Here is a 25,324-nt window from a genome sequence, read left to right as displayed (position 1 = left end):
GCTACAACCTTATCATGTTCGCTTTGGATGTTTGTTTTTTATGGATAGCTTGGAACAACAAAAACAAATATACTTCTAAGTTCTATATCCCTAAAATTTGTTTCGGGAAATAGATAGATCAATGAATATGTAGAAACATATAAGTAGATATGCCAAATATGTATAGATATATGCATATGTACATGTATGTATATATATGAATATACTAGTATGTCATAATAAATGCTATATATCTTGCACGCCTACTACTAGTCTGTTCCAGTCCCTTTCAAAGTTTCATATGGGCTGATTGAAAAATGCTAGTTGTAACTTGTAGAAATTTGTCAATAGACTGATTGATATGCCAGAAGAGTTAGCTGGCCATAGAATAACTACTTACGGTAATTCTATAGCCAGCCAACTCCTCTAGCATATTATTTAGTCTATTTAGCCAATTCCCACTATTTTCCCGCCACTAGCATTTCTCCTAGAGCCACACATCTCCAACTTTAATGGTTCCCCGTGGCGTGCTACACCCCCGCGCACGACGTCGTGTCTTCTCCTGAACGGAAATCACTCAAAGCCTCAAACCTGGCCTTGCAAGCTCGTGTCAAACTACAAGGGCGAGAGGTCACGACCGCCAAACGCCTGCGTATCTTTTTGGTCAAAATTAAAGTAGGACCTTCCAATTCCAGCCAGTGGGAGGGAAACGAACAGCTGGATTCCTACAGAAGACACAATTGCTTTTCCCATATAAGGCAAATGAGTGACAGGCGTTGATAGATTGAATCAATTTCGACCAATCAGCGCAAAGATCAATGGCATAATCAATCGGTGTAATAGTAGTGTTGAACGCGGTCACTCTGATCACTCTGTCTTCACACCCTACAACTTTTATGACGGACTTGGTGCATTCACGAGGAGGTAGTTGACTGGTGAGTGCGACATTCCACAACCCTCTGCCCCAGGAGTCAGACAGGCACAGTTCGGACCTGGTTTACCAGCAAGGAGGCAGCACCCCGACCCGCTCCAGTCCCGGCCCGGCACGATGTCTCCCCTGCCCGTACTGTTCCTGTATATCTTCACGGTAAGTGGTGCTGTGTTCACCGGCCGACTTGTTTGCCGTGCCTCGGTGCGGGGTTTGCGGCCCCGTGTCTGTATGTATCGTATACTTTGTGTGTTCGCAATAATCTTTCGTTCGTTTAGCGCTACCCTGCGGCCTACCCGTTCTCAGTTTTGTCAGCCCGATTGCGTTCTATTCACACAAACCGTACGTGTACATGGTGGCCTCGATCCAGTGTATTTGCTATTGTGTAGAGCGGCTTTGTCCCACTCTCTTGGAAAGCGGTTCACGCATGAGAGCAGAACGAAACAAACAGTGAATGTAAATCGAAATGTCAGTTTGTCTGGCTTGAGTTGCCTCCTAAAGGCTGGCATGGTTTCCCCGGCGCGGTGTAGTGTTGCTAACATTACCTTGTACTCGCCGGGGGTTCTGACTCGAGGTTCAATCTCTACCATCTGACTGTCCGTACATACTAGCTCCGACCCCGGCACATCGCGATGGTACAAATACAACACGCATGCTAAGCCGGCTTGAAGTGATGAGCTTATTTCTGCACCAAAGGGTTTGAAAAGATGACAGCCTCTTTTCGCAGCGGGTAGTTTATTTTGAACTTTGTTGTCAAACAAATCCTGTATAGACTTGTATCTCGCTAAGCTGGCCGAAACATCCACCAGCCCAACTATAACTGTTTGTACAATAGCATCCAGTCTTGTTTCCTACTCAATACGCCATTTTCTTCCCGATTGTTGTCACGAAACGGTCTACCATTTCAACATCTGCTTGTAGCTTAGCTTGCCTGCGGGCCCAAAACTGATACAAGTATCCGCACAGTGTGTGTACACCGGAAAGGCAAGTCCTTAGCGGGACTGTGAGACATTTCTCTGGGCAGAAAACCGTCCGTCTGTGCTTGTTGTACATGGCCTGTCTGCCGTGCCAGATTTATGTTCCCTCTTCCCGTGTTAATCACAACCCAAAAACAAAATTGTCATTGATTTCTGCATAATTCACCTTAGTTTGTTTTTGATTGATATCAGTATTCTACCGTCGTATCAAGAACATTCTTCTTTGCAAAATAAATTGCTTGGCAAAGTTTGCCTCTGATCAGTCAACATTTTATCATGACAAAATTATATGTTGTAAAAAAGTGGTCTTTTCAATTCACACGTTTGTTTTCGGCAGTCCCTTTATGGAAGCTCAGTGTTGACGATTTTAGGGCTCCATTGAGACTAGTTTATGCAAGACAATGCGTTCCTGTTGTTTTACAGCGCACCGTTCTCATTAGAATAACAAAGCCTGAACTTCAATTGTCGACGCTGCCATGTCTCGATGCTAGTGCGAATTTTCGGGCCATTGTTTGAGGCGCGCGGTGTCATTTGTATGTATTTCGGCTTTTCCGTATCAATGTCGTCAGTGTGCTGCTAGGACAGCGACACCAATTCACAGCCTCTTTTGAAGTACGGCCGGACAATGGCTGCGACAACCACACCTTTTAGCTGTCATTTGCATACCGCAATTTTGGAAACTTTTCTCACCTCTATGCCACAGTCTTTGATCTAATACAGACAATTGACAAGAGCCAGCGGACTTTATCAGCATTAAAATGTCCAGGTAGTAGACAACCAATGATACATGTTCGGTACATGATGAATGTAGGGCTGCCACGGTTGACAACTGTCCACATCTGACTCAAGTTTTTAGCACACGGGCGAGAAATATTTGTTCGTATGTAACAAGCTAAAGTCGCTGTTACTACCCTCCCCGCCAAACCTGGGTACAAAATCTCGCAACGGTACGCAAAGGCCAAAATGCAAAGGAATTGGAAGAGAAGGAAGTCGCCAAATTTAAATTCCCTTCTAGCAACACTAACAAGGCGGACATTACATTTTATGGAAGGTGAAACTTTTCCCGTATAGCTGACCCTGAAATTATAAAATAAAATAAAATATAAATCTGTCGAAGCTTGAATTGTGCCAACGTTATTTTCTTTCAGACGGTTGATTCATACCATAGGCACGGTATCTTTTTCGTTATGTTCTTACGAATTCTAGTATCATTTTAATGATTGGTTTGCTTTGGTTTAAATAAATCAGTAACATTTCTAATTTTGATTTATGAAGACAAAATATTTTCACTAGGCCACGAGAGGAAGACCACGGCTGCATATCAAAGACATTTCATCAGACACCAAACTTTGCATAAGATTTGTCTACCTTTGCTGGCGGCTTGTCAGTAGCTCCAATATTTGCATGTGTGTCGCTGTCAGGCCTTTGTTATGGTGAAACTGATCCTCAAATTAGCCCATTGATGCTTGTTTGATACCGCCATTGACACAAACAAAGTATCATGTCCCCGCGATAGACGACTGATAAGAGCACTCTCCGGACAACTGCCGTCCGCTTTGCGGTAACAATAGTTAATCTTATCCTTTATTTCAACGGAGAAGTCAAGAGAATTATGGCACTTGACATGATTACAAGTGTCTCCTTCTAGTTTCGGAGTCAAGTCTGACTCAATGAGTCAATCATAGTACATTCGCCAGAAAAAAAATATGTAGCAAGGAGTTGAAGCTCGAAAATTTCATTTATGAAATAATTTATTAATGAATTTCATCTAACGTTATGATTGAGAGTAATTTGGTACCATAGATTGTGACAAGGTAGTGCGGCATCATTATACCTTTGCTTTGAACTTCGTGTAGATTCCAAGTTGAAGTACAAATGTACATGAATGACAACGCCTACACCAATTTTTTTTCTGTCAGGTTTTCTCTGAAATGTGCAGAAAAGAACAGAATGAAAAGTTGTCCCGCAGTCTTGCCGTGACCATACAAATTGCTTGCAGCTCGCATTCCTATTTCATAAGTGGCTGTGCCATTTGTTCGCGTCGTTTGTTGGAAGCCAAACGGCGGGACCGGGGGACCTCGTGCCCTCCACACAGACCACACGGTGGGAGTTGGACCAAAGAGTCGGATAGAAAAACTGGAAACGTCAAGCCTAATATATGACAGCCCTGTTTGGAATGTGCGTCCCACCGAGCCGACCCTCCCGAAATGCAGCCAGGCGAAAGGCCATGTCTGCACAATCGCGCACTGCCTACCCCTTCTTTCATCAATTCGTGTGACTCTCTGTGATACGTTTGGCAAAGGGACGCATTGAATTGCTTGGAGTGGTGGTGATGTGGTCGCAAGGATACCACAACTTACAGCTATTATCCAAAGTACGAGTATGTGCGAGTTTAGTAACAATGTTGTTATTTTTTCTTCTCTATGCCAATGAAAATCACTCTTGAAGCGTCTCTGATTACTGTTTCTGCGGTGACCCTATCTTTCCCACAATAGCTCGCCATGTGAGAAACTAATTCTGTACACAGATATCTGCTGTTGACCTCGCCCGAACGGGGTTCCACAGCAAGAAACTTCGCAGCTATGCAAGATTGTCTTGTTGGGGTCGCACATTAAAGTGTGCGTCGACCCTGAAACCAGAGAGAACTCAGCAAGACGTCGGTCGAAAATGTTGTCGGGCCCGCGGCCTGGCACGCTATGGGTACAACAGCTGATCCTTCCTCAGCGAGGAGCTAACCCATTTCTGTCTGCCAACAAGGCTGGTTCTATTTGACAGCACTACACTAGCGTACTCACGTTTTGATCGGGAAATGTTATCTATCATTACATATGTAGTAATTTCCGTTTACCATAGGCCAGAAGCGAGAGAACACCAAGCAAATGAACCCCCTTGTTCAGAGCGTTCCTCACGACACAGAAGGCATTTGTACTTGTACATGAGAATTTTACAAATCCTTTCACGCAAACTTTCTCCCGATGACTTGCCAAGTTGGCCAGTGATATCTACTCCTCACGCGTGTAGAAGGGATAGATGTGTCCAGGTGCTGACAGGTTGAGTTATCGGGCGGGTGCGTGTGTGGTTCCGAGCGGGGTCGGGGTTGGGGAAACACACCGGAACATGGCCGTGAAATCTCACCAATAACTGTTGTCAGTCTCCCGATACAAAATGCATTTACCACACTAGTGCTAGACAAATTTAGTGAGATAGACTACTAGTATCTATTTGACGTCTTTTGCTTGCTGACGGCATACTGAAGATGAAACTTTTATTAATATCACAAGAGCACGGATGAAAATAGATTTGATCCAAATCGACTTCAAATGGCCTAAAATCTTGTGGGTTCTTCGCTACCTCAAAACATCACTCGCGTGTTGTTCCATACATTTTGGAAACTTCTGCCTAGGTGTGAAGTGTGAACTTGGCGTCGGTTTTCCTCCTATGACGTCATACGCCACTGGGTACCAGTGTAAGGGGATCCAGAGAACACATCTTCAATCTTAGGACGTCCCGAAATCAAGGTGTAGAAATGTATTTGAAAATACTGGTCTTTCCAGGGGCATAACTTTGTGTTCCCTTCCGCGCTTCTGTATATATTTCTAAAAGTGTACAGGTAACACGACGGTTTAAGATTTTCACCAAACCAATAGCCTTGGAAAGTACGAGCTCAAATGGAGCTGTAATTTGAATGACCTTGAATTGAAACATTTGCGACGAAATCGTTTCGCTCGAATAGTAGGCTTCACCCCCCCCCCTCCCTCTCACTCTCTATACAGACTATGACATTACGCAAGAAGAAACTAAGCGGCAGGGTAGACTACAATACAAAAATGTACAAATTGAATACAAAATGCATAAGCTTATCCAGGGACACAACAAAACAAACACTGCTAACAAGAGGCACGTGGCACGTATTTCTCATGTAATTCGATATCGCGTATTGCACTTTTTTGCTGGTATCAATGGGTGGAGACTGTCTGCCGTATCTGCTGTGCACGTGGCGCCCAAACAGATAAATGGTTATGAATGATAATATAATTCTGACTAGTTCAAAATTGTCCTGCAGCGTAGGTGTTGCTGCTTACATATGTGCTGTCGAAGTAAGCAGTAGACCCTATTAAACTATAATCTCCAAGCAGATTCCTCCGGTGGCATAAAACAGTAACATAACCTTGGGAAGAACTTCAGCCGGCAGAGGGGTAAAATTGGCCACCGCGGATAGGCGATCGGCGGACAAAAGACTGAAATATCATGGCAACCTATTTTCTCTATTTGGCCTACTTCTTCATTCATTAGGTATGGCCCCCACAGGGACATTGATGTTGATACATTACATGCGTATTGTTTTTGATAGTTCGGGCTAAGTTGAACGTGGCAATCAATCGATATTGGCTGGGTTGCAATATTATATTTAAAAAAAAAACGTCTTGCCATTTATGCCTTACTTATTTATGCAGAACTCAGCCTTCAAGCAACTTTATTTAATTAACATTGATATGCAAAGTCAATCCGGATTTCTTTCTACTTTGTTTTGTTTTCCCTTTCTTATGTTAATGTCATAATTTGTTTCACTTTTAGTGTGTTTCTAGGCTACTTTGGTTATTCAATTAGCAATTTTGTTATCATCTATATCTTAGTTCAATGTTACTTTTGTCTGGTGTTTTCCCCAGGGCACATTTGAAAGTTTGAAAAGAGCCAGTCGGCCGTATGTTATAGCCTCTACCAGGCTCCGCGGATCGGTGCAATCTCGAACCAGATCCACGGTGCGTTATGTATAGTATCAAACTCCCCATAGGTGCCCGTTTGACTCCCTTAGCCGGCTATAGTCCCTGGCCAGCTTTGATACTATCTTATGGCACCGTAGGATCTGCTTGGAGATTAGGATCGGTGGTCTAATTGTAGAAATTGGACAAATAGAGTCTATGGTATAGTACGTTTAGCCTTTACCAGGCTTCGTGGATCGGTGGAATCATTATCCTCTACCCTGGGAGCCAGACAGGACCGGGTAGCTAGCGAGGTTTGTTAGCAAGTTTTGTTCGGGGAGCCAAGGCAGTCAGCCTGACAATCTCACATTAGCACTCCGGGGGAGTTTAAGCCCGATCCCGGATGGCCTCCAGGGTATTATCCTCACGTGGTGAGGAAACGTACTCTTCTGGCCGGCTAACTCCCCTAGCGTACTATAGACTCTATTTGTCCAATTTCTACAATTAGACCACCGATCCACGAAGCCTGGTAGAGGCTATGTTCGCTAGGTGAGTTAGCCGCCAGAAAAATACGCTTCCTCACTGACGGAGCCTGGTAGAGGCTACGAATGTCTTCCAGTGTAGAATAAAGAAATAGACAAGTTTGTGTATGTGACAGTCGGCCGTATGTTTCTTAGTCAGCTAGTGTAAAATAAAGAAATAACCAAGTTTGTGTGTGTGTCCGCAGGTGTGCGTGTCCGCAGCGTGTCCCAGCCAACACTATGACTCCAGCGGTGCGTGCTGCTCACAGTGCCCGCCAGGTGAGGGGGTGACGACGCCGTGCTCGGACGGGAACGGTACCGGCTGCACGGCGTGTGTGCCCGGCCAGACCTTCTCCAACTCCCGCTCACACACAGAGCAGTGTCTGGACTGCACCGGCTGTGGTGCCAACATGAAGGTGGTGTCTCCGTGTAACAGAACTCACGACACGGTGTGTGAATGTTCCGCCGACTTCTACTGGGATGAGGAGACGTCTCGGTGTGAGCGGTGTCAGATCTGTCCCCCAGGGTTCGGGGCGGTGGAGGCCTGCAGTCCCCGGCAGGACTCGGGCTGTGTCGCCTGCCCCAACATGACGTACTCCGACGTGGACAGCCCCAGTGCGCAGTGCGTGGCGTGTACCCTGTGTACGGACAGCCAGGTCATGCTGCAGACCTGCACCTCTATATCCGACACCATCTGTCTCGGTAAGTAGTCCTGGCATACACCGTCATTCTTGCCATTTATCAACGCTAGTTCACTTTTATCCGTGGGGTAACCCATATCCGTTGTTATTTAAAAGCAGATTGTTTATTTATTATGGATATCATGTCGACGGGCGATGGTTTCAAGTTGCAATAAGTTTCAAAATATAATTTTCAGTTTGAAAACACCGTCCGTTTACTTGATATCCCAAAATACCCTGCTTCTACAAACAACGGATATAGGTTACCCCCCAAATAAAGGTTAACTAGCGTTACCTTTACCAGGAAGGTCACGATTTCGAGAGGTGGAAATACAGCATAATCTCCAAGCAGATCTTTCGGTGGCATAAAAGCTGGCCTAGGAGTGTTCATTGGCAACATTCAAAATTCTTAGGCCGGCGTCACTCCTTTGTCAGCTTTTGATACTACAGGTATCTTATACTACCGAAAAATCTGCTTGGAGATGACCAGCTTTCCTCCAGAGTTGTGGAGCAATGTTAACGATGCTGTGTACAGTCAGTACGTTGGTAGGTGCTGGCAAAATGAAGACGTAACTAGAGGCTAGACTATGGTCACCCTGGCGACTCTCGATGGAACTGTAGCGGAATGTCAGGTTTTGATATCTCGCGTTGTCGATATCGTGTGGTCATGGTTTTATAGCTTGGGACTCGTGTAAGAATGGCATAGGTAAGTCGCCCCCAGCAGCTTTTACTGGAACTGTAGGGACAAATTTTACTTCATGCGAAATGGCAACTTGCAGTTCCATCATAGCATGCCCAGAACACGAGATATCTAAAGCGGGAGCCACGCTGCAATACATCAGAAAGTCGCCAGGGCCACATTATGTGACTATTTGTCGTTCTACAGACGTGTGTGCAGGCTTTTCTTCATTCTACCAAGGCGGTTAAAAACTCCGAGCACACACAGACAAGCGCTCACGCACGCACGCACACACACACACACACACACACACACACACACACACACACACACACACACACACACACACACACTTACTGTGTTGGCATGCCTAACTACTCTACTGTAATGAGGAACACATTCAGGAAGCCAGATTAAAATTCTCGCGCGAAGTCGGCTCGCTGTGGGCGGGAAGCCTGGCGTTAGGGCAGGTTGTACATGTTGTAGCATCACACTGCTCTATACTAGTATATGTGTGTATGCTATGTGTGTATATGAGAACGATCAGACCGAGAATACATGACCAGTAGGTGTACCAGAGGCAACTCTGTGTCATATAGAGACATTTCAATACAGAAAGGACACCGAAATGATTTATCCTCCCTCAAGTTCAACATCTGCTTGAAGATTGTACTAAGTATGCGCCTAGAAAGGACTCCATTGTTGTGTTTTTGCCCTGCCTAACAAGGGCTCACCCGCTCTAAAGCCGGCCAGAAGTCCAGGTAGATTATTGGCTACGCGTGTGACTGATGTGTGCGCCACAGGCCGAGTGTTTTGTCCAAAACTTAATTCTCCCAAACGTGCCACTAATGTGCGGAGATAAAGAAAAGCTCGTGTTAGGTGAAGGAGGTTGCAGCTCACAGATTTGGCTTGTTAGCTTGCGCGGCGTTTCAAGGCTAATTTGGCGGAATGAGACAGAATGGCACACCGTGCGCATGTTCTCATTAGAGGGTCATATCTTTTCCAGATGGAGATTTGAAGCGCCGCCGCCAATTTAAGCGGTTGTCTGTGTAAAACGTCTTGTTAGCAATCAGCACCGACATAACAGAAACGGGTTTTATAAACGTTTGCTTAACTGAGAAAACAACAAATACTAACGGATTATGCACTAGCTGTCCTTAGCACAAGGGAAGAAAATTTATCATAATCATTGTCAAATCAAGTTCAGGAGTTTGAAACTTCATCCTACTTCATGCATAATATTTCGGTCTACTCAAGGAGCTTTTGGTCTACTCTTTTTTAAAATAACATTTGTAGTTGCTAACTTATCCTCTTCATCCATGGAGAGACAAAGCCTTAGACAGCGCTCCTAGCGACCCATCCGTCTTGACAGGAGAGGGTCTTAGGTTAAGGGCACAACCCACCGCACGTGCAATTTGTCCGTACGTGTTTTTGGGAGCCCACGTCCGCCACGTATTTTATTTATGAAAACGTTCAGGCTGTACAGGCGCAGGCGCGCCGCCCGTACTGGTACATACGGCGTCCGGGAGCGAATACGCACCCCGATGGCACACAAAGTTTGCCTGCACGTAACGTTCTACGGCGTGTCTGCGTGCTCCAAAGTCCGTCGGATTCCCTACGAGTTCGTACGGAGGCGGTACTTACAGGCTTACGGATCCCAAAAGATTTCCCACGCTTTGGCATGTACGGCGGGTTGTGCCCTTAGCTTTTCTGATGTAGCAAGAGATCATGTGACATAGGCTATTCCTGCGGCTTTCCCATCTATGCTAGAGTATGGAGTAAAGTACAAAAGATCCGGTACAGTCCAGGTACACTGGCTACATGTAAAACGCTGTCCTTTCTGTGGTTACAGATAAGAACATGCCCCAGCTGATCGGCGCTAACGTGGGCAGGACGACACCAGCAGACGGCCTGCTGACGCTGAAGGACGCCTCCGGACAGAACATCATCCCGGTCTACTGTTCCATCATGGGCGCGGTGGTGGTCGGGCTCATCGTCTATGTGGCTGTCAAACGGTAGGTTTAAGGAAACAGCTCATTAGTGTTTTTTTTTTGTATTTGCTTTTGGACAGACGAGGACAATATGGCACTGCACTCAAGTTTTGTAACTAACATTAACAGTGCCACATACACGATACAGACAGAAGGTAAAGATAGTCTTTTACCTCCCCGTAAAAGTACGGAGTTCTTGTGCCAGAACTAATTCATTCTTACCTCGTAGGTTTCGGTGGTCTATATGCTACCCCCCATCGGTACCATAGTAAGCAAAGTAGACTTAGGCACGATCTACACACAGTTTTTTCCGATATCGGCGAGCCTACAACCATTCGCCGACAGCTTTTTTTCATCGTCTAGATGGAACTGCTATATCGCCATTACGATATCGGGAAAATTTCTCCCGAAAGGTCCGGACCATTCGTACGAAAGCTTAGCAGGGGTCCCCGATAGCTTAGCAGGGGTCCCCGACAGCTTCCGCGCGCGTGTAGATGTGTCCCGACTTCGGGAAGGCTCATTAGCATACAACGCAGGCTCATTAGGCTATATATAGCTGTTTATGACTGCAAGCGCCACGGGTGTCCCGCGGCCAGCGTTCCAGATCCCTCCCGACACATCCACCGATATCGGTAAAAACTGTGTATAGATTGGGCCTAAGGCGAGAACAATGCGTTCCCAAACATGACTGAGTTTGTAGCCCCGTGTACACTAGTATATTACACCCAGTAACTTCCTAGCGAGGGCCAATCATGTGGCGTAACACATCAGGTTTGTACTGAAGAGTAAAAGCTATATATCCAAACGTGGTGTTCTGTACATGCTCGAAGTGTGGCTCAACTCAAACGCGGGCCTCCAATTAACGTCCTATCCGAGGGACGTTCCGAAATGAAGCTAGGCACTCATCTGAGTGAAGTGAAGAAATTCGTGTTAAGTGCCTTTACCAAGGGAGCAACCGTCAAAGTTTACCTTTGAACCCGGGACATCTGGGTTTTGAACCACTGAAACACCTTACCGTTAGCTTCGCGACGCCACAAAGCATTTGCACCACATCTGACCCTGACAACCAACCGTTACTTGTGTTGTAGGTGGAAGACTTGCCAGAAACCGCAGGGCACCAAGTCTGGCCCCCAGGGTACCGACGTGGAGGCGCAGAAGAACCAGAATAACGACAGTGGTGTGTGTGTGGACCCCTGCACCACTCCTAGCGGTAAGTTTACCTTATAGTTTTACACTTATACATGTAGCTTCAAGTTCACCGCCCCACTTTAATATCGCTGTGTCTCTTTCAAACAACAAGCTCACTAACCATAGCAGTTAAAAAGCTATTTCACGATTTCACGTTGTATGAACAAATCACCTTAACGCAAATAATTCGTAAAAATCTTCTCAGTGACATTCGATAATATTAACAAGATTCTTTGTACACCACAAGCTTTTTATTCCACTGACGTTTTGGTGACCGTCTGTCAACTTCTTCAGGGTAGTTCTGACTGGTTCAGATGCGGTCCCAAACGCATCAGTATGTATGTAAATACTTAACACTTGGTAACGTAACCACATCTGTAAGCAGCGACACCTAGGCTGCAGTGCATTGTGAACGTGTGCGACGGTCACTGAAAATAAAGCAGTTGGTTGTGTACAAAATAGCTTGTTATTCAGTGACTTACTAACCCGATCAAGGAATTCACGTTAGTCAGTGAAAGTTTCAAGAACACGCAAAACCTTACCACCTACGTAAATCACAAAATGATCCGGTCATGGTCTTCTCACTTTGATTTCCTCCCCAATGCTGACAAACACTACGTGGTGTCTAGTGCAGCCTTTTCTTACCTTATCTTTTGTTAGACTTTTATAACCTTTCTACTAGGACGTGTACGGCGCTCTCGCCGCGCGCTCCTCTCTGCTACCTAAGATTTGACAGATCGCTCAATCACTTTTATAGGAATCTTTTCACACGTTGTGTGTTTTGTTGTCTTCTCAGTCACACTTTAAGGTTTTGTATGATATGGCCAGTGTGAAAGCAAAGGTTACACATATCTTATATTATGTCGCAGTGAGAGCGCAGCGCGATCGCCGTCTAGGAAAGGGGTCTAAGCGGGAGTCATAATACACCAGCTTTGTACACTAGGTGCAAGCTTGTCAGACCAGACTGATCAGTTTGGATGTGTTGACAGAAAAGGAGAGTCCTGTTCTAAAACCTGACTATTTTTGCAGGCGGAAAGACCCGAGTCAGCGAGCTGTCCTCCAGCAGACTTCGAGACCTCGTCTTCACGCTCAGCTTACAGCACCCGGTCAACTGGCGCCACCTGGCGTCCGAGCTCGGGTATGACATCGCAGCCATCGATGAATTTGAGCAGGGCAACAACAATGGACCTGGAGCTGCCAAAGCCTTCCTGGTTCACTGGAGTAGAATGGAGAATGCCACTGTAGACAACTTGTGCCAGGCTCTGAGAGCCATTGGTAGACAGGATGTCATAGGACTGCTGCAAGAGTGCAATATGGGGCGACACCTTGTGTAGAACAGTGTACTTTCATGGGTGCCAAAAACTAAGATATAAAGTTGTGTTGTACGAGTTTAGTGTCACATTATCTGTGGAAACCTGACAAACCATAAAACAACTGAAGATAACCGTATCAACGTTACCATAATACGTTGTCTCAGAAGTACTGTAAAGAAACTTTGATGTTGGAGGATTGTTATATCCATCAACTTGTATATATTGTAAATAGGAAAGAAGAGTATATTTGTGTTCAAGTGCACAACAGGACAATGTTGGTAACAGAGGCCTCAAGTTTTGTTTTTCAGTTAGTTAAGTTAAACATACCCCACAATTAGTTTTGTTTATACCCTTATGTAGATTGGTACTTAGAAAAACAAAACAAAAACATCCACCACCAAGTCCTTGTGAATATTGAGAAACCATCATGATGACCCTGCTATGTACATGCTCAAGATGACAGGGTAGTATCCATGTTTGGAGCTTTTTTTAAAGAGCCTGAATAAAGGTTTTTTGATATCATCAGACATGCCTGGCGTTGTTGTGTACTAGTCCATCAGCATTGTGGCAGTCACCAGCAGTCAAGTAATTAAGGCAAAACTCTAGCCTTGTTCACTCCCAAAAGGGTAGGTTAGTGGGCCATGTGTTAAAGTGCTTTTAGACTTTGGATACATCTCAAACAAATTTGTGGAGCTGGAACACTAAAAAGAAAACCCAAATAAAGTGCTGGTACAAACACCCATTCACACCAGTCTTGAACATGTCTTCAGCCAAATAGATGTGAATTTATGTTCTCTGTTCCTGGCTGGCATTGTCACTACTAACTTGTGATTTGCCTAGAGCAAGCAAGGTATCAAAACCTCCTTGGGGCAAGTTACAAAATGGCTTGGAATGGAAGAAATGTTATGCACAAAACAATCCGTATAGTTCATAAAACAAGAACCTACCACACTAGAAAATGTAGCTTATATTCTTCAGATTTTGAAGAACCTGGTGTAAGCAAGTACAAGCGTCCACTTACTTTGTGTGGTACGTGTAGTTTTTTTTATTACTTAGCATGAACTATAATTGATGTCTTGAATAGACAGTGATGTTTGCTCATGAAAAGACTAGATTCAAAATCAACTTTAACCAATGCCTTTTTCAAGATACAGTCAACGTTGACATGTTTGGTGTCAATGCTCTAGTTCTACTCCTGGGTTCAGCACAGCTCATCTGTCCCACAGATAATCTCCTGGTGTAGTTTGACATAACTCTGATCTTCTTCATATTGATGGAATTATGGTAATTATTAGGGGTGGGTACCGGTACATGTGAACGCCTGCGGGTATACTGTAAATGCATTTAAGTTTGCAGGGATTTTATTTCGCATTAGCAGGAAAGTGGAGGTTCGCAGTGGTTTTAAATTAGCGGTAGTGTCATAGACTGTAGTCACATACTATAATGGATAAATGTTCGCTGTGAAGTGGCCACCGCAAAAACTGTGAACATAAAACCACCGCAAACATTTCTTCATTTACAGTAATTTGTTCATTTTCGAATTGGTCTTACATCCATTCCACAGATATTTTCAGGTCCGCTTTTTCTGGACCGGTCCAACAAGAAGAAAAAGTTTTGTACACCATAGGTACATGTACTGGTACCAACCCCTAGTTTGTACACCATTGGCAACAAGATTTTGTCCATTGGTGACTTGACAGCTATAGGGCAAAACCCATGGCCAGTTGTAACAATAACACTAAATGTTATACTGCTCTACTTACAAAGTCAGCACTTAACATTCTCTAGCTTTTTGTTGAAATGTAATAACTTTCCATGAACTTACAAAGTTTTGCCTGCAAAATTCAACATAACATGCCACTTCTCCCAAATGTACTTAACCTGCATGAATGTGTCATTGTTAGAGGGCATAGTTGTGCTAAACATGGAGCAAAGAAATCTTAGGCTGTCAAATAATTTGACTTCGAAAGACAAAAGCATGACACTTGTCAAATTTAAAGTAACCATCTATAATCTACAACGAAACTTTCAACATCACAGTACAGACCTTGTTTTATAATAAGTTCTGACATGTCTGTATTTGACCTCATACCTATCATACTAGAGTGCAAAACCCTGAACTTTTTATTGAAACTTTCTGTTCAATCATCAAAAGACTTTTTGGCTTTTGGAATACTGAGGAAAAGGTAAGATAGCTAATGTTCAGTAGCCATTTTCAGAGTGAAATAAAAAAAAATATTGATTTACCAATTTAGTCATATGTAAAGAAAATAAATCATCTGGTTGTTGACTTCCTCAAAGTACGGAAGATTCTCCCTGTCCAGAAAATCACATCTTGTTCCTGCAGCCAGTGTCACCATGCATCCTCTCATGAGTCCCTTCTTGTCACTCCTGTACAGGGCCTTGATGTGTCTCTCCTGGAGGCTTGGCCTTGGGCTGTACATGGAGAATGGAGACACGTTACTGTAAATGCATTAAAATCTGCGAGGATTTAACTTCGCAGTAGGGGCACAGTTTGTTTACGTTCTGCTGTACAGTAATGAAAACCCGGCTGGTGCCATCAAAGCCTTCCAGTCATCTACTAGTGACTAAATAAGGTGTTACAGGCAGACAGAACAGTCACTTTGTACAATGCTTATCAACTGTCACTGATCCGGTCACGAACTAGCCTGGGTACCATCCGGAAAGTAGTTTGCTCCGGTGTTCATTATACACTATATACAGTCGTTTCTCTGCTGTTCCGTCTGGGATCCCGGACCATCTTGACATCCTCCAAATTTTGGACGAAGGCGCTGATTGGTTCCTACACATGAGCAAATTATGGAATGGGTTCAAGCGTTTGGGACACATCTCCAGAGCAACACCGACCCAGGAAGTGATCAAATTGATCACCTCAGTTCCAGATTCAACTTGGAGGCGCCCCAGAGGCCGTCCTAGGAGCAGATGGGAGGACCAAGTCTTCAACGTGCTGGACACCACAGGGGTCAGCAGATCTGACTGGAGAACTCTGGCTGAAAACAGAACATCTTGGAGGGACATGTCTACAGCCGCTATGCATCTCCCCTGATGCCCGCGGCTGATTGATTGATTGATGTTCAAGCGTTCCAACAGGCATTCCAACACCGGACAAGCCCTCCGTCCGCTTGCGGGAGGGCATCGAACAAGCGCTCTAGAACAAATTCCTTGATTTGCACATTAACTGGCGTCACCACCAAATGGTTTGAATGCACAGGTCTCCAGACAGATATAGGAGCGAACATAGGAGCGAACTACTATCTGAATGGTACCCAGGCTAGCCACGAACATAAAATCACCACAAAAGCTTCTAATAGTGACTCTACAGTATCATGTATGGTGATCTAGTTGTTCTCAGCACGAGCCAATTAGGCTGAAGTCTAGAAAGACGATGTATAAAGATTAAGTACCATAATGATGGACTATTGGACATATAAAGTGATTGACTGGACATTCAGCACCAAGGACAGGGATATAGAAAGTTAAAAGTCAATATCTAAAGGAAGGATTGCTACAGCATTTGTGTACATCTACCTATCAAATATCATGGAAATGCTTAACAACGCCTTTGGTTATCCTCATTTAAAAGTATTTTATGCACTCATGGAGGTAATAGCCTCCAAGCAGAGATTAGGGTCCGGCTGTTTTTTTGGGGTCGTTTTTATCGGGCTTTCTATTTTGTATTGTATCTTGTATTGTCAAAACAAGATACTATCTTGCAATACTATCAGCAATACAAAATGGAAAGCCCGATAAAAACGACTAAAAAAAAAACATGTTTAAAACAACAGCCAAAGCCTAACCTCTGCTTGGAGAGTAGGTAATACGGCCAACCAGTAAAACTGCCAAGGAGGCTACTTACATTCATCAAGCTTTGTCCCCTGGTGGCCATTTCCTGACTTATTGCGAGAAGTTTTCCTCCATCTCTTGCTGTTGTTGCACTTTGGGGTGTTTACTCATGTACTTCATAACATTGTGAGTCGCTGTCTTCTGTTCATCTCCCTTCTTTTCAATCCCCACAGCAGCACAAGTTTCACTCCGGACAGATCTCTGCTTTGGAGCTCTCTCTGATTCAAATGTTGCAAAGTTGACATCTGTCTTTTTGTGCTGCTCTGATTCTACTGCTGACGTTTGTGTTTCAAACACATGTCCAGACTGATTCTTTGGTTCCAGGTGCATATCAGCTGAATATCCAACACCTGCAGCTGTGAACATGTCAGGATACATGATGGCATGTATGCTGTTGCTGCCTCTACTGTCTCTAACACTATCTGAACAATCTGTGTGAGGGATACTCCACATGTTTGCACACCTGGAAGGGCTGTTGACAGGAGCCATGCTGGTCTTGTCTTGGTACACAGAAGGCACCTGTGTAAAACGGTTGCTTGCCTCCCCTTCCTTTGGGACATTACCAGTGAACCTGCTGCATGTATCAGCTGCATACCAGACAGACTGTCCACTGGGAAGACCATCCTGCTTAGACATGTGGTGTGTTTGATTTCTTTGATCATGACATCCTTTTATCCATTCTTTCTCTCTGTGGTGCTTTTCTATTGAACTACCTTTGAATTTGGGAGGCTCTTTAAAACATTGGTTTCTCCTAACAGCTAACTGCTGTACATTTCTTGACCTGTGACACCTGTCAATCACTGATTTATCTCCATGGAAACTGTTGATATTCCAGTAACCATCACAGTATACTTTGTTTTCTGTATGAATATCCTCAATACCAAAGTAATTCAGTGTTTTAGGTGATTTTTCTGCTGGTTGTCCATCACCAGACAAACTGAACTGATGATCATCATCACCAGTTGTATTGTACTGTGATTCTGTGTTCCCATGGTAACAGATGTCATGTCTGGTGCCTGCCTGTACCATGTCATGTCTGGTGCCTGCCTGTACCATGTCATGTCTGGTGCCTGCCTGTACCATGTCATGTCTGGTGCCTGCCTGTACCATGTCATGTCTGGTGCCTGCCTGTACTATGTCATGTCTGGTGCCTGCCTGTACCATGTCATGTCTGGTGCCTGCCTGGGCCGAATCACGCCTGGTGCCTGCCTGTACCATGTCATGCCTGGTGCCTGCCTGTACCATGTCATGTCTGGTGCCTGCCTGGGCCGAATCACGCCTGGTGCCTGCCTGTACCATGTCATGCCTGGTGCCTGCCTGTACCATGTCATGTCTGGTGCCTGCCTGTACCATGTCCCACATCAGTCTTGCTTTCCTTTTCCAGTGCAGATTCTCACACCCCAACAGTTTAGACACAAGTCCATCACCACCCTTCCTCCTTTTACTGGGGGGTGCCATGATAGCTGCTGGTACCCTGCAGGATGATACACAGCTTGTCTGATTTGTGTTGGCAGTTTGAGTGGGGTCTATCTGCATGGCTGCCTGTGTGCAGATTCCTGACAATACGACTCGCTTCTTAAGAACTTCTTCCACCAGCATCATATTATACCTGGTGTGTCTGTTGTGCAACCCTGGGTTCCAACCTTCTGGTGCTTTGTGTTTTCTCTTCTTCTTCTTCTGTTTGCCATACAGAAGCTTATACTCCATGACATCCTGAATGAAAACCCGTGAATCTAGTCGAAACTCCTTTTCAACTCTGGCCTCTACCGTTTTATGGGCTTCCAAAGCCTCTTGGTTAGAGAAAGACATGAAATGTTGTCCGTTCACCTTGTCCACATCTGGGTATGGGTCTTGGGGAAAAGTCAACAGCTCACTATTCTGCACTTGTTCTGCAGTACAACGATAATTCTCAGGTCTGACCACTTCACTTGTACTGTATACATACCCATGTGGTGAAGTGGAGGTATCTGGTAGGGTAGTCCCCACCTTTTGTTCCAGTAGACAAGAAATTGTCTCTTCTGTTTTTCTTGTAACACTAGGATCAGTAGGCATTCTCACGATGGGAACAGTTACAAGATCACTTGATAGATTACATGAAATCCTGTCCAGTTTGGGTGGGGAAGTGTCAATACTATGACAAGTAGGGGAGCCCTCACCTCCCATCCACTCTAATGTAGGCAGTTCCTCCACATCAGCTTGTATACCTTCCATGATTTCACCACAGGTTGGTTCGCTGGTCTCGAGTGTACTACAGAGCCTCAGACTCAGTCCCTCTTTGCAAATGCCACTCCCTTCTGCTTGTCCAGTCCAACTTCTTCCTCCACTGTACAAACGATCAACTTCAGCACCTGGTTTTCTGGTATTGTCCTTGATTGTTTGGAATGAGCAGTCCTGTTGATGACAGTTGTTGGCGTTTTCCATGTTATCATAATCTATCATTTCAGACATGTCACACTGCGGTTCCGGTGCTTCAGGTACAGAGATGTTCTCTGTTGTGTTTAACCGTTCCTTGTCTGAATGACGTACCGTAGCCCATAGTCTGGACACAACAGACTCCAGCTTTTGCCCTGTCGTTACTGAACATTTCCTGACCACCATACTGTTAGCATGGGGTAACGAACACGTCACACTTTCTCCTGGCTTGTCATTGGACAAGTCACAGTGTTCCCCAGGTCTCTTTGCAGTGTCTTCTCCATTAAGGCTAAATGTACTCTTGTTCCCCTTCTTGTCCCCAGCTGAATTCTGCCTCTCTGTACAATATTTCAGCTGTACTTTCTGCACCTTATGAGGCAGGTGCATGCTGCTGTACTTGACATGCCTGGCAGAGATAGCATTCCGTAGCGAGGCCCGTGCAGTCTTCTGACGTACCTTCTTGTTGCCATGGAAATGGGGGTAACCATCAGGAACCCTTGGACTGCCGAGCCAACAGTTCCTTCTGTTCTGCAGAGGTCCCCTCCTAGTCATCATTTGTGGCAGGTTTTCTCCTGTCGTTGACTGGTGGATAAGATGTGACTGTGCCATGGAGCCCTCTGTACACTGTAGCTTAGTATACAGCTTTGTGACATCCATCCTTTCTTTGGGTTGTATTCTTTCAGACAACTGCACAGCCTTAGTTTTTACTAGATCAAGTGGGCAACCTGGATTTGTGGTCTTCCTTGCTCTTGGTTTCTTCTGGATGACAGAGTTGCTGTGTCCATGTTGCGTCGCGATTTTGACTCTCTCCACCCGTCTGCATCTGTGTTTTGAGTTCCTCGCCACGAAGGTCCTTGTTTTGTAATCATAAGTAACTGTTCTACTGCAGGATTGGTGTGGAAGTCTTTTCTGATGTTTGTTTTTGGAAGTAGAATTGACTGGTCTTGATACTGGAGAAATGTCTGCTTGTGCACCGGATGAAGATGTTTTCTGTGATGTCCCATCCTTAGTTTGATCCTTTAAGGTAGCTACAGTACCTGCTGGACATTCCTGATATAACGTTAACCTGTTTTCATCCATAATGAGTAATCTGTAGTAGCCAGCATGCAAACTGCACCCAAAACTCACTTAATGGCACTTACTTAACAGTCGAATGGGCCTTCAGATTAACAAGTTTGAATACAGTAATGCCACTGAGCACTTGCTGATAAAGTCTTCCTTGAATATCAGCAGATGACTATCCAATAAGTTTTCTCTTCTCAAACAATCATTTGTGCAATACAGGTCAGTCTGCTCAAGTTGACCACGTTTCAATGTTTATGGAGTCACACGGTGTCTTGAAATCATCCGTTTTTTCAAAGGTAAGAATTTACCAGCTTCATTGTTTCCTGGGCAAAATTCACAATGAATGAACAACAGTTGAAATGGAACATGGTGTCACCTCACGTAACATAATATCTTGTCACAGTTTGATATTAGAACTTCTCCTCTGTTGACTCGAAAGTGTCACGTCTGCAACACAATGAGAAAACAGGAGTCAATCAGGCCTGTCACATACTATTATGGCGTTTTTGCTATACCATAACATACAGTATAACGTTATTATTATAGGCTGACATTGTGATTTAAGTCACAAAGTTGCGATTTTCGAACATAGCCAAAACTGCCTACATGCAACTGCAAAATTTATTGCGCTTCATTTAGACACAAATGCTGACTGATACCTTACCTGTCTGCGAACAGCCGATCCTAAAAGTTCCTTTGAAGTCTTGAAATCTTCAATATTATCATCCCGTCGCTATGAAGGCTTCTCCTCAGCTAAAGCACAGCACAGTCATGACACCGAGTCACTCCAGCTAGTCACTCCTGCAAAACTATACCCACGTGCTGCCGGTGTCACCACCTGATTGTGCCTGGTGTCAGTTCTGTCCCCTTCCCATATTTGGGCAGTGGTGGCCGAGACGGAGATGTTTCACAAGGTTGAAGTCTAAAAGATCGAATTTTACATGTCCACATATTCAAATGCGCTATGATAAGACTTCTAACGGTGGGGATGACTAACTTTGTTAACTTTGATGACTAAGTTGGACAGTTTGTTAGAACATTGTTGCATTTTCATGTCTTTCATGAATATTCGAATGGATATGCCGGCGATTCCCGTAAAGGACCAATAGAGGTCACGTTTATCTCCAAGCAGATATAGAAAGGTAAAATCGGAACGTTTCTCTCAAAAGCTCCTGGTTCTTACAACTAGAAACAAAGGTCCGCTGCTCCGCGGAACGCGTTAGTCTAAGCTTGAAAAACGTTTCGTATTTTGCCTCTCTAATACTGTAAATGCATTTAAGTTCGCGGGGATTTAATTTCGCGGTAGAGGGAAAAGGGACTTTTCGCGGTGGCATTAAGTTCGCGGTTACACCACAGACTGCAGTCTAATACCATAATATAAAAATGTTCACGGTGGTTTTAAGTTCGCGGTGGTCACCGCGAAAACCGCGAACATTAAACCACCGCGAACACTTCTGCATTTACAGTATTAGCCTCGGCGGCTGTTGAAAGACTTCTTTTGCATGACTTTGACTTTGACTTTTATTGACGATGAGACAAGTCATTACATGGGTCTGCCTAGGCAGCTCAGGGCTGGTAGCGGCGGACCCTACAAAAATGAGAACGAACATACAGAGAATTCACCAAAAAAACCAACAACATTACAATATGATACAATGAAAATAATCCATACATTGTCTTGTATATTATATGTTTATTGGGCTAATGTATAAGACTGAATGCAAAATAAGCCCCGCAAAAGTCGCCGAGGCTACTCTAATATCTGCTTTGAGATTATAGCAAAGGTGACCCTTCCTCACATCACCTCACCTCACCTCACCTCACCTATCCATTGACCTTCTAGTGGGTCGTAATTCCGTTGTTTACAAACAACGCAAGGTAGCGGAGCTGGGCCATGGGAGGGCACCACAGGGCGAGAGAAAGTAACAATTCCTTAAGCATGGAGTCCCGTCTTGTGGGGCGGGGTAGTTGGATATCGATATTCGCATTCGGGAGCGGACAAAAGCTAAGAAGACTGGACTCCAGGCTCCCCATCATATTGGCCAACAAAGTTTGACACAAAAGAGCTTGCAGTTCCAAGGAAGACTGCTAGTGGGTTCAAACAAACATCACCCTAGTCTCTACCAGACTCCCGCCTGGCCGAATGGAAACAGGGGACTTTGGCCAAGTTAGGAATAAAAGCCTTGGAGTGCCCCAGTGAGGAAATAAGTCAACTGGACGGCCGACTCCCCTAGCATACTATTGACTCTGTATTCGTCCTTGTTTCAACCTCCTTGATTTGTCCAATTTTTACTATTAGACCACCGACCTGAGGATTCTGGTAGAGGCTACACTTACCCCGCCACAGCCACTCTACTACCAATATGAGAAGTGGCACTTCAGTACCATGGACAGTTGCTATGAGGCTCTTTATTGAACGTGTCATGTACTTTGTTGTACTACACCGAATTCTGTAAAAAACACATGGCTAGCTTATTGAGTTATGTACCACGAACTTGAACCCGGCACCAGCCTGGGTACAAGCATGCGCCCAGCTGTGCACTCCTTTTCTTGCCTCCTCAACCTTTCTCCACTTGTGCAGGTACGCCTTCTAGCGTTCTATATCAGAACTTCAACAGACCGTCAATGAAAAGCGGTTCTGTGTATGTACGTCTAGGCGACCTGCACTTTTTAGACTGTCATGAATATATCGCCAGTAGTTTGCGATGCTCAATGTACAGCATATGCAAATGCAACTTACACAAGCAAGAGAAATTACTGAATTGATTTGTAGACGGTCAGCCGTTTCCTGTGTAGCATTCATTACTTTTCGTCAGTGATTGTCAGTGACAGGCCCTAAAACTACCTGTAGGACGTTAGATTACAGAGGACTACCTGATCAGCTGTATTATATGTATTATGCCTAACCTTTATTATTATCAAAATTATGCAGACATGCTTTTTTTCTGTGAAGTGATGTCATTTCACTTTGTTTGAAGCCCAAGCAATGGAGATAGATCAGTTCGTCACAAACACAAAATGCGCTTGAGAATGAGAATGATTTATTTGTAAAACAACACAGCAATCAAACTTGCAACCAAAGGACGATTTAAGGACGATCACCTTCTGTGTCAAGTTTCAAGCTTTTCAAGTTTCATTTTGTTTAGGCCAAGTTGATTATGTGGATGACACTCTCTGGAAACCCAAAAACTGAGGCGAGCGCAAAGAAAGAAAAGTTTGGCAAAAAATACGTTCATTTGAAATCGAAGGTTGAACAGTTGGCTGACCACAGGGTAAATTGACCTGTTCTTCATTTTTGTTCTTTCATATTTTCTTCTTTGACTTCAGAATTGGCTCTGCCATTCTATGACAATTGCAACCATTTTCAGATATTTTTTCAAATATGGCATACATTTACTCCGAGCTGCTTTGTACAATTTACAGTATGGTCGAAACTGTTTAAAACAATACAGAGGCCAAACCTTAGTATCGATGACGTTTATATGTACATAACGCCATGTATTACTAATGACGTCACGTCAGCAACAGGTAGACCGAGAGCGAATATCTCTGTTGGTTCCATGGAGCGAATTAATAAGCCAACAATGTGTTATCGGGTTTTTAATTTTTTTTTGTGTGCATATCGTGATAAGGACTCATTCAGACACAAACTCTGAACGCGTCCGCACGGACTTCGGACGAACCCTAATGACGTCACACGTCATGTGACCCAATCATATGACGGTCAGTCAGCAGGGGACAAAAAATAGTCCCGCGTATCTTATGTGAATACTAACGTAAATAAAAAGTTAAAAAGTCATAAATTCACAACACCTCTCTACCATACTGTGCTACATGTGGTCTACGTCTACAATCATAGAAGTAATCTATAAATGTTGCTATGGTATTAGTCCATTATATCCCTCCGCGAAGAGATATGCCCCAAGGCGGATGTGAAACGTCACACAGGTAAACTTCATTCCGAGAAGACAGACGTCTGTTGCACAGCACCTTACCACTACTACAGGCAACATGGGCGCTACAGGGTCAATGCAATGCATCAAGTACCTGCTTTTCGCATTCAATTTGATCTTCTGGGTGAGTAGAACTTAGCACTGTTTCTTTTTTTTACCGTGGGCGCCTAGCCGATGGTAGTTTCACGCTGTGAGCAAGTCATTTGCTTTGAGCATGGAAGGAAATATCTGGAACAAATTAGTTAGCCATTTTGTTAAAAGATTCCAGAGTAATTTCTTAAGTTCCATAAATCTTATGTTGTGCACTGAAGCACGTATCAGACAGTTGTAGGCGTATTCACCGTTATGTACACACTGGAAGTTGTTTTCTTTTAATCTCCAAGCAGATGTTATGTTGGAAGATAATTTGTGACACGTCAAGCCATTTCCTTGAGTTGAAAAGAAAAACGATAATAATATTATAATATTGATGTGCTCTTCCCAGTCATACCAATATGTAACAGTGGAGTTTTAATTCATGCCCAATGAACTAACTGCGTCTTGTATATTAAAATTATAACATGAGTCAGATTTCCCATTTAAAATATTTAGTAACGTTATATAGTAGAGTGGACTCATTCCTCTCAAGCTACCGACATCTATCACTGCATTCGTCCCTCAGAAAGACATCTGGAGCTGCATAGTTCAAGTTTTTAACTTTTATTCAGCCTGTCGGCCATTTAAAATATTTAGTTACGATATCCACGCCAGGGCTGTCTCGAATTTTTTCCCCACGGCACCCCATGTGAACACTGTTCAAACACTTTGGATGCAGTGAATTTAGCACCTTAGATGCAGTGAATTTAGCACCTTAGTATTAACTACTTACTACTCGTGTCCAAAATTTCTAAAAAAGACAAATGTTTTCGACTTGTGTCACTTGAATTGAATGAATTGACTTGAAACTCATGAGTATAAACAGTAACCCGAGCTGCTTTTTGCTGAAAAGACTGTTCCCATTTTTTTTGACTGCATAATTTGTATAAGTCGAGCACTAACATTTTAATTCCGAAGAATAGTTCATCAGGTTGGTAG

The 25,324-nt window shown here is 44.1% G+C and overlaps 3 protein-coding genes across 3 annotated transcripts in view; 2 read left to right on the top strand and 1 right to left on the bottom strand.

The window, feature by feature from the left end:
* The first annotated feature begins 806 nt into the window (after nt 1-806).
* Nucleotides 807-13,483, top strand: LOC118405618 (tumor necrosis factor receptor superfamily member 16-like). The gene is made up of 5 exons (XM_035805172.1): nt 807-1,066; nt 7,312-7,807; nt 10,317-10,479; nt 11,544-11,665; nt 12,673-13,483. Exons 1-5 carry the CDS (start codon nt 1,028-1,030, stop codon nt 12,975-12,977), a joined length of 1,125 nt encoding a protein of 374 aa, XP_035661065.1. The 5' UTR covers nt 807-1,027; the 3' UTR covers nt 12,978-13,483.
* A 3,388-nt stretch (nt 13,484-16,871) lies between these two features.
* On the bottom strand, nt 16,872-21,164 carry LOC118406034. The gene is made up of 3 exons (XM_035805889.1): nt 20,962-21,164; nt 17,759-20,744; nt 16,872-17,176 (listed from the first exon to the last, which is right to left on the bottom strand). The coding sequence occupies exons 2-3, from the start codon at nt 20,310-20,312 to the stop codon at nt 16,872-16,874; spliced, it is 2,859 nt and encodes a 952-aa protein (XP_035661782.1). The 5' UTR covers nt 20,313-20,744; nt 20,962-21,164.
* Nucleotides 21,165-24,186: 3,022 nt separating this feature from the next.
* LOC118405364 (CD63 antigen-like) overlaps nt 24,187-25,324 on the top strand; it is a 13,777-nt gene continuing 12,639 nt past the window's right edge. The window contains exon 1 of the mRNA XM_035804828.1: nt 24,187-24,374. Coding sequence (XP_035660721.1) covers nt 24,309-24,374 — 66 coding nt within the window. The 5' untranslated portion in view covers nt 24,187-24,308. The remainder of the gene's footprint in view (nt 24,375-25,324) is intronic.

This window comes from Branchiostoma floridae, chromosome 18, assembly GCF_000003815.2.
Source record: "Branchiostoma floridae strain S238N-H82 chromosome 18, Bfl_VNyyK, whole genome shotgun sequence".
NCBI lineage: Eukaryota > Metazoa > Chordata > Leptocardii > Amphioxiformes > Branchiostomatidae > Branchiostoma > Branchiostoma floridae.
This window is presented reverse-complemented; position numbering and strand designations above follow the sequence as displayed.

Bases quoted from the DNA above. Each gene is read 5' to 3' on its own strand.
- LOC118406034 (XM_035805889.1), bottom strand. From the start codon at position 20,312: ATGGATGAAAACAGGTTAACGTTATATCAGGAATGTCCAGCAGGTACT. The intron at 17,177-17,758 runs GTTTGTCTGGTG...ACATGTTCACAG, and splicing joins TGATGATGATCATCAGTTCA to CTGCAGGTGTTGGATATTCA.
- LOC118405618 (XM_035805172.1), top strand. From the start codon at position 1,028: ATGTCTCCCCTGCCCGTACTGTTCCTGTATATCTTCACG. The intron at 1,067-7,311 runs GTAAGTGGTGCT...GTGTGTCCGCAG, and splicing joins TGTTCCTGTATATCTTCACG to GTGTGCGTGTCCGCAGCGTG. The intron at 7,808-10,316 runs GTAAGTAGTCCT...CTGTGGTTACAG, and splicing joins ATCCGACACCATCTGTCTCG to ATAAGAACATGCCCCAGCTG.